The sequence below is a fragment of the Cebus imitator genome, unplaced genomic scaffold (assembly GCF_001604975.1).
Source record: "Cebus imitator isolate Cc_AM_T3 unplaced genomic scaffold, Cebus_imitator-1.0 Scaffold348, whole genome shotgun sequence".
In the NCBI taxonomy this organism is placed as follows: domain Eukaryota; kingdom Metazoa; phylum Chordata; class Mammalia; order Primates; family Cebidae; genus Cebus; species Cebus imitator.
The window spans coordinates 1,962,603-1,972,570 of NW_016107663.1; the positions used below are offsets into that span (position 1 = coordinate 1,962,603).

Sequence of the window (9,968 nt, forward strand, 5' to 3'; positions counted from 1 at the left end):
TTCCAGTAACAAGGGACAAGCTGTCATTTGTTGACCTCTGGTCTAATTCATTGCGCTTGGGGTAAAGCCTAGGAATCCGTAGTTTTAACAAGTTTTAACGTGCTTATGATCAGGCAAAGAGCCCTGGGAGGTGATTTTAGTTATCTCTTCCGTTTTCACATGAGAAAACTGAGGCTGGCATAGGAGAAAGGACTCGCTCTGGATCCGCAGCTAGAAGGTAGCAGACTATGTTTATAGGGGAAAATCCTGGCTGCCATGTCCCTTCTCTACCACATTCATCCCAGAGGGAGACGCTAAGGAGAAACGAGCGAGAAGAAAGTTTTTCTGCACATTGTACCTCTAACTCAGCAGTCTTCTTTAGGGTGAGGCAGAGGCAAAGGGAGGGAGACAGAGCCCGAACGTGTGCCGAAAGCCAAACAGATAAAAAGAGGATGTTCTGGAGCATAATGTCAACTTCCTTACCAGGTCTAAAATCCAGAGTTGCCAGACTTTGAAAATAAAAATATAGGACACTTGTGAAATTTAAATTTCAGGCAAAAAAAAAAAAACAAAAACAAAACAACAAAACCCCATATTTTTAGTACAAGTATGTTCCATGCAATATCTGGGCCATAATGATAATTTTTTAAAATGTTGTTTAACTGAAAGTCAAATTTAACTGGGTATCCTGTATTTAATCTGGCAGCCCTGCTAAAGTGTGAAGCAAATTAGTAAAAGCATTTAACAAAATATTGGTGGGCAAGGGATCAAGGGCACCCCCTGCCGAGGGACTATGAGAATCAGCAGGAAGCTGTTTACAGGGAAGGTTCAGAGGTCACAGAGACTGAACTCTGACCTGCCAGATTTTGGAATAGGCATTTGACCCTCTCATCTAAGTCCTTGGTTTGTAGTTGACTTTGGCGTGGATATCCTAAAGCCTGAGTTGATCAGGTATCTCTGTTCTCTATACACAAGATCTGGATTCATTCAAAACCCACCTATCTGGTCTCTGGGTATGAAATGAATTTTATGGAGATAGTGACATTCTCGTTTTGCTCCTGCTTGATCCCCAATATACCAGGAATGATCATTTTTCCTGGAGAACAGTCTTAATAATGCAAACAGGATTCCATTCTTTAATTAGTGCTCATTGCCATGAGCACTTCCAGCCTCCCAGGGTTTTCAAACTCCCATCCTCTTTGTGAATGTGCGTGTGAGAGGGCCGGGAAAGGCAATGATTGATGGAAGGTGTCTGCCAAGGTAGGCATGGGCTCTTTGCCAGTGCAATCCAAAGATCTGCTTCCCTCCAATTACTTACTGTTTTTATTTCTAGAGTCATTCCTTGGAATATTTCCTGTGCCTCATTACTTACATCTCCTTTTTCAAGGCTCAGCCTTGAAATCCTTAAGTATCTCATTGAGAGTTTGGATGAATAACTAATATTTCTTATGCAGTGCTTGGGCAAGGTACCTTACCTTCATCTGTGGTTTGGGGATGATAGAGGCTTCTATCACACAGGAATAGGGAGAGCTTAAATGAGGGATGTATGTAACAGCAGTGGCCAGCACTCATTATTCATTCATGAGCACATTCTTAGTGTTACTGTTTCTGGCTAGTTTATGTCTGGCTAGGTTTTATCATGGGACATATTTGTTAATAATTTTTTACCAGGGAAGGCTTTGGACACTACCTTTCCCAGACAGGGTCTCTCCAAAGAATATCAGTCACCTTGGAGGAAAATCACCATGGGTTTTTATGGAAAATAAGCACATTTGAAGAAATTAGGTTTGTTATGCTACATGTAAAGACACACACAATGAACAATGACTGTACTTCGTGTATATGCTTTTGCACTGAACAATGCTTAGAGGGTTTTTACATACATGATCTCATTTTAGGCAGGCTGTTGCTTCATTTTTATTTTGAAGAGAAGAAAACTGAAGTGCACAGGGGTTAAGTGCTTGTCAAAAGTGACATGAGAACCAGGGCTCTGACTTCCAATGGCATGTTCCTCTTTGTTGCATCACAGGCTTCTGGAAATATTTTATTAATAGTCCACTCCTGGAAGAATGCAGTATAAACTTTGCCACATTGGTTGTGCTGCTTGGTGAGAATTTTAAAGATTCTTCTCAAGGGAGCCTCTGTGACCAATTTATATGCTTCTGATACTCTTACTCAAATACTTACATGCATCACAGTTTACACCCTGCACACTTGAATTTCTGTCTATAAAATTGGAGATTTCAATCTGGAATACCTCTTCTGGATTGTGTTAAAATTATGAAATGAGACATACACCAACATCAATTATGGAGTCTACTATTGAAAATTTTTCATCAAGAGAAGTGTTTCTATATTCCTGACTTCTGTTTTTTTAAATCAACAAACCAAATGCAATAAACCAGCGTACAATATGCTATCACAAACATAATTTTTCTTTTAAAAATATTAATTTTTAATATATTAAATAGAACTTAAATTAGGTCCACTGGCTTCCTTATACTCACTTTTTTTTTTTTTACCATTTTTAAATTTTCAAATGTGACACATGATTATTGTAAAATTTCAAACAGCATAGAAATATTTACATATAGTAAAAAGTGGGATTTTTCTCTTTGGTCATAACTCACATGGTATAGAGGAAGTCACTTGTTTACTGGTTTTCTGGACATTTTTCTATGCATTTTCAAGTTACATGGTATCACTATATATTTGCTTATGTATCCACATATACATTTTTACATGAACGAGAACACTAAATATATTTTTCAAAGCCTTGTGTTGTCACTTAATATATCCTAGACATATTTACGTATCAGCACACATAGCTCTACTATATTCTTTTTAACTGCTGCGAATAACTTTAATGATGAACAAATTTTTGCCTTTACAATGAATGAAATAAACACTTTCAACTAAATACTTTTGCTTGCTTGATTGAATATCTTTCTAAGACACCTAGAGGTGAAATTGCTGGGTTCAAAGTCACTTGCACCTTGAATGTCAACAGAGTCTACCAAGCTGTCCTCAGAAAAAGCAGAAACATTTCTCACTGCTGGCATTTGAGAATAACTCTTTCCTCACCTCTCTCAAACACAAGATAGCATTAATCTTTTTCCAAACTTTCCCAATCGACATTCAGAAATGTATGTCTCTGTTGTTTGAACTGACATCTTTTCATATGTTTGTGGCCACTTCTCGTCCTTTTGTGGATCATCTGTTCTTATCCCGTATTCATTTTTCTGTTGGGTGGCTTTTTCTAACTAATTTGAAGGAGCACTTGGTATGGATTTTAATTCTTTCTTTGTTACATATATTGTGCCTTTTTGTCATTTGTCTTTTGGCTATGCTTATGTTGTCTTTTGCCATGCAAAACATTTAATTTTTGTAAGTTATAGCTCTAAATCTTATTCTTGACGGCTTCTTGAACATGTGTCTTATTTAGGGAGGCCTTCCTTTTCTGAGGTTATAGAGTACTTTTCTAAGTTTTCTTCTAATATTATTATTGTTTTGTTTTTTATGTTTAGCTCTTTAATCCATCTGGAAATGATTTTTGTATATGGTGTGAGGTAGGTATCTAAGTGTATTTTTTTAATGAATAGTTCATTGTCCCAACACTTTAATTACTAACCCATCATTTCATATATTAAATTCCTATATTTATACACGGGTCTGCCTCTAGACTCTCTGGTTTGTTCCATTAGTAAATTTGTCTACCCTATGCCAAAACACAATGTGTTCATTACATAGTTTGATAAAATGTTTTGCTATCTGATAGAGTAACTCTCCCTTATTGTTCTATTTCAAGTATATCTTAGTTTTTGTCAAATAATTACTACTTTAGGTGAATTTTGGATTCATCTTGTCAGTTTCTGTACACCATTTCATCTGAGTTTTCATATATATTGTGTTAAATTTTTGATTATGGGAGAAATGAAAAATGTATAACATTGCGTCTTCCTATCCAAGAAAATGACACAACTTTTTATTTATTCATATCTTCTTTTATGTTTTTCAACACTTTTCTTTAAATAGACTTGTTTTCTCCTAAAGTTTATGCCTGGCTGTTTTAGGTACTTTTATTGCTATTGTCCGAACAATCTTATTTTCCATTGTATTTTGAAGTCATTGCCATTGGCATGTGAGAATAGTTTGATTTTTATGTGTTTCTCTTATTTCTGAGTAGCTTGCTAAATCATATAATGGTCTAACTGCTTTTTTTTAATTTTCCTGAATTTTCAGGCAGTTTGACTTTTTAAAAAAATATTTCTACCCCATTTAAAAATTATTGCTTTATTGCATTGACTAGGACCTTTGAAAAATGTCACATAAAATTCATGATAGAAGATACCCTGTATTTTTCTAATGTTTTGTCAGTAAATACAACATTTAGTGTATTTAATAAAGGAAGTTACCTTCTATAAATTAGACTTTTAATCAGAAAAAGATGTTGGAAATTTTTGGCATTTTTAAAAGGGTGGCTTCTCTTCTTTTATCTTTTAATTTAGTAAATTTAACAATAGATTTCCTAAGGTTGAGACATTCTTGCATTTCTGGTATAAACCTTATTGAGCTATAATATGGAATTCTTGTAATATATTGCCGATTTGATATTTTATTCATATTTGGAGAGTATATTCATAACATAGTTTTATACAAGTATAGATAAGATATGTATATTGATATTTATTATGTAAATAAATACATATGTAAGTCTGTATGTTAAATTTGACTGATTTTGTCTTCAGGAATGTTCAAACCACAGAGAATGGTGTGGGAAAATTTCTATGTTTTTTGCTTTAAAAAAGCATAAATAAGACAGAAAACTTTAATAGAACTCACCCAGAAAATCATCTGAACCTTTTATCTTTTTAATGTATAGAATTTTTTTTGCTACAATTATGGTTTTTGTATTCAACTTTTCTACTTATCTTAATTTTTTTAAATTAATATTTTCTAGAAAAACAATTAATGCATGTATACTTTCAAATTTATTGCTGTAATATTCTTAACATTTTACATTTGTCTCCTCTACATCCCTCATTAATCTTGCCAAAAGTTTGTGTAACTTTTGAGAGAACTAACGATTGTATAGACCAAGTCTGATTTTTATTTGCCTTTTGGCTGGTTGTTTTGCTCTGTGTTGTTTACACTGATTAATCAGGGTTTATTTTATTTTATTATTTATTTTTTCTTACTTCCCTTGCATTTGCATTTGTTTGGTGGGTCTTTACTGCCAGTGTGTGTGTGTGTGTGTGTGTGTATGTGTGTGTGTGTGTGTTGAATCCTTATTTAATTTAATTATATTTTCCCTATTTTAAAAATAAATGGTTAAATGCTGTAATTTTTTCCAAAAATTACTTTAGTTATATTTCATAAATTTTAAGGAATAGGACTTTAGTAATTATTATAAAAAATACTTTTACATTTACTTTTAATTTTTTCTTTACCAAATGATTTAATTGCCCAAAGAAATTATTTTTTTCTTGTTAACTTCTATTTTATTATATTTGATACAGAAAATATTTCTTATTTTTTTACCTTATATTTATTTTTTATCTTGTAATTCCAGATTTCCTTTGAGATTTAATATGTTACTGGTTTTTATAAATTTTTTTAAGTAATTGAAAATAATGTGCAATTTTTCAAGGAAGCTGAAAGACACAATCAAAACACTCATATCTGTTTATTAGAACTCATCATTTGTATTTTTAAAGTGTATCTTCATTTATGTTATCATCTTGATCTTTCAATTTGGGAAGCATTTTAGTTTTCTATGATAATGATAGCTTTGTCAGTTTTCTTTTATTTATAACTTGTTTTTAATCTTCTTATATATATACACACGCATGTATATGTATTATCTCTCTATATTTTTATAAATATTTTATATATTGTTGCTATGTTAATTGGAGCATAAAATTCATCATCATAATGGTGAATTTTACCAGCTTTAAATATTATATAAAGTATGATATAAATTTAAAATAAATTATTTAGCCTCATTTTAATTTTTGGCATTCTGAATCCTTTTTTTCACATATATATGAGACAACAGACAATGTATAAATCACAATAAAAGAAATGTAATTGACTATAAATATCTATATATGCATATATACATATATATGCACATATATGCATATATGTAGCCAATTATATTTTTCTTTTATGTATAGTTGTATTTTCAGCATTCCATTTTCAATGTTTTCTGCTATTTCATTTTAGACATGTCTATTTTAAATCATTATCCTTTTCCCCCTTTCTGTAGTCGTTTTGGTGTTAGTTAAAGGTTTTGGCTTTCTTTATTAAAGAAAATGGTTTGAAAGCTATATGTACTATTTCTATTCTAGAAGCTGCTTTTAAATTTTAGTGAGCACATTTAAATTTAAAGTGTTATCCTCAATAATTAATCACTGTAAGCTTCTTTGTTTTCCTTTCTATAGCATACAACCTTTATCAGGCTTTTAATTATTTCTATGTCTACTCTTCTATGCATTTATGGTTGAAATTATTGGAAAGTTTCATTTCAGATAAGTATGTCGTTGTAGCAGTGGTGGTACGCATAGCATTATTGGTATTATTGCTTACCTTATGTCTCTATTTTACAGGAAACCTTTATTAGTAACTGTATTACTTTTACTACCAAATTAACAACCATTATTCAGATTTAAATTGCATTTTTGTGGCTTATTCGCTGTGCATTTTTCTTATGTTCCCATCGTTGCATAGCTTGGGTTATTTTTACAGTTTTTCTAGAATATGTACTCAATTAGCTTGGCTTCTATGTTTTCTCAAAGGGTGTGAGTGGTAAACTGAGTCTTTGCTTGTCTGAAAGTAGTATCTTCACTTGTCTTTACACTGTGTAAGCTATCCTGATGAGAAAGTTCCAGGTTGAAAATAACTTTTCTGGCTGGGCGCAGTGGCTCAAGCCTGTAATCCCAGAATTTTGGGAGGCCGAGGAGGGTTTATCACATGAGATCAGGAGTTTAAGACCAGCCTGACCAGTGTGATGAAACCCCATCTCTACTAAAAATACAAAAATTAGCCGGGCATGGTGTCTCATGCCTGTAATTCCAGCTACTCCGGAGGCTGAGGCAAGAGAATCACTTGAACCCAGGAAGTGGAGATTGCAGTGAGCTGAGATCACACCGTTGCTCTCCAGCCTGGGCAACAAAAGCAAAACTATGAAAAAGAAAGAAGAAAGGAAGAAAGAAGGAAAGAGAGAGAGAGAGAAGGAGAGAAGGAAAGAAGGAAGGAAGGAAGGGAGGAACTTTTCTGTAAACGTATATTATCATTTACCTTCTAAAATTCTTCAAGTGGTTAAGGCAAACATGATTTCCCTTTGTTGAAACAAGATTGCCCATCTCCCAAGCTATTGTTTCTTAATTGATCATTATTATTTTTCCTCTAACTGACCCACCATAGCAATAAGAAGTTTAAGCAATAGTTCATCAGGACATACATAGAGAATTCTTTTTTTCAGTATTGAGTACTTTTGTGACAACGAATTCCATGTATTACCCAAAAGTTTCAATTCCCAAAACTCTTTACTAATGACGCAGATAGTTTCTGAGTTTTATTTTTTATTTATTTATCTTTTTTTGAGACGGAGTTTCGCTCTTGTTACCCAGGCTGGAGTGCAATGGCGCGATCTCGGCTCACCACAACCTCCGCCTCCTGGGTTCAGGCAATTCTCCTGCCTCAGCCTCCTGAGTAGCTGGGATTACAGGCACACACCACCATGCCCAGCTAATGTTTTGTAATTTTAGTAGAGACGGGGTTTCACCATGTTGACCAGGATGGTCTCGATCTCTTGACCTCATGATCTACCCCCCTCGGCCTCCCAAAGTGCTGGGATTATAGGCGTGAGCCACCGCGCCCAGCCAGTTTCTGAGTTTTAACACATGCTGTGAATTTTCTCTCACTTATGCTAACATCTCTAACCTGCTAGGCAGTGAGGAGTTCCCTCATGTTTTTCTTAGAAAAGGGTACCCTGGGTCTTTATCCTTGTCAGTCACTTCTCCTTGCCCTTGGTTTTCAGTTTGCAGACCCACAGATGGTTGATATCCTCCGTAGGCTATTTTTAAAGACCCTCCCTACTGTCCTTTGAGATCTTACTAGAACTGTGTGGAATTCTCTGTCTGTCCACTTCCCATCTTACTAGCACATAGTCTTTCACACTTTTGGAATGTTTCTGTCTCCTTCACTTTAAACACTGAGTCCTAAACTGTGGTGAGAGATTCAAAATTGTCAGTTAGAAGCTAAAGTTCTCCAGATCAGAGGCACATGGAATATACCATGCCACTGCACCCAAGAATCTAACCTGGTGTTTGCAGATATTGATACTTGGTGACTTGCTTAGTCATTCTGCTGACTTCTCGCTGGACCTGCTCTTAAGGTTAGATTTTTCTGTGGTGCTAGATTCTGAAACCTCTCTCACCTCAGATTACCTTGTGATCTTTCTTCATGCTAAGTGCCAAGGAACCTACTTTCCCTCACGTGTTATCTCTAGTTGTGAGTCTAGCTGTCTCCTTTATCATAGGTCTCCAAAGTCAGCATCTTCACACACCTCTGATAGAAGTTACGTAAAGCTGTGGCTGTCTTAGAATAGGATGCATCAAGTCTGCATCTGTGTGTGAAGAGTGCGGACAGACGACACCCATTCTGGCCACGTGGTCACTCTGTGTGCCTCTATCTTGACCCCTTTTAGGTAGGAGGACACACCATGCTCCCCATTCGCTGGATGCCCCCTGAAAGCATCATGTACCGGAAGTTCACTACAGAGAGCGATGTGTGGAGCTTCGGGGTGATCCTTTGGGAGATCTTCACCTATGGAAAGCAGCCATGGTTCCAGCTCTCAAACACAGAGGTAAAAAGGGGGTGCACAGGAATGTTGGCTGGGGGAAGGCTGGTAAGCGCTATCTCAGGCCAGGTCTTGCACATACTGGACAAGACATTAGGTGGGATTTAGAGCCAGCAGAGTGAATGTAGGCATTAGTGGGAGCAGAGAGCTTCTTAGTAGGAAAAGAAAAAAAATGGAACTGAAGGAAATGTGGCATAATTGTCCAAAGAGCATGAAATTAGACATCTAAATTGAGACTCAAGTCGTGGCTGTGTTCAGTCTGCTACCCTTAAAAATCACAAATTTTTCACTATGACAGAAAATGAAAACAAAGAACAACTATGAGTTTTTCAATTGTGTCATCTTGTGGAAACACCCGCTACTTAGTATGCCCACATAATCTGTGTGTACAAAGGTTTTAGGTATGCCAAGCCACGGGCTGTACAGGATGGTGAATTTGGAAAGGCCAGTTTTATAACTGACAGGGCCGTGTGTGAATGTCTAGGAATAAAATAAACCATCATAGTAATAAATACTCATTATATTTTTAGAATTATAATTTGCAATCATAAAAATAATAATAAAAATTGCTAGTAAACATCTTTTAATAGTGGCTGGCATTTAGTAGCAGGCACTTTTCTAAGCATGTTAGCTCTATGAACTCAGTCATTTTTACAAAAACCCCTCTTGAGATTCAGGTTAAAGGAAGGGGGTCTGCTTGGGGTACTGAAGTGGACTGGTCAGCATCTCACATGTAACAGCCTCTGAGACAGAGACGAAGCCTGGCCTGTAATCCTAGGACTCCTCTGCCTCCAAAGCCGTCAAGATGCTTCCTGATGCATGGACCAGGCCATGTTGCTCCAGGGAATTCAGTACAGTTTGTAGGCAGTAAGGAGCCCAGTCTTTCGGCCCAGCCGACCTATGAAACGCCGTAGTCCTTTTTACGGTCTTCTGTTTGCTGGGAAAATGTAAATATGAGGCTTTCAGTATTGAAATCTTATTTGAATATTGAAGAGAGTGTCTTTTTTCTCGAGAGCTGTGTTTGTCTCTGCTCTCCTATGTCTTGACCACTGAATTAAGTGAATTTCAAAGACTGAAAAGAAAGTGTTTTGTAAAATGTGTAATATCTCATGATTCACAAGCT

At 35.6% G+C, this 9,968-nt stretch overlaps 1 protein-coding gene across 7 annotated transcripts in view; it reads left to right on the top strand.

Annotated features, from left to right (window-relative positions):
* NTRK3 (neurotrophic receptor tyrosine kinase 3) overlaps positions 1 to 9,968 on the top strand; it is a 391,402-nt gene that overhangs the window by 374,248 nt on the left and 7,186 nt on the right. For all 7 annotated transcript variants that reach the window (XM_037730502.1, XM_017506139.2, XM_017506138.2 and 4 more), the window contains one exon: positions 8,693 to 8,851. In XM_037730502.1, coding sequence (XP_037586430.1) covers positions 8,693 to 8,851 — 159 coding nt within the window. The remainder of the gene's footprint in view (positions 1 to 8,692; positions 8,852 to 9,968) is intronic.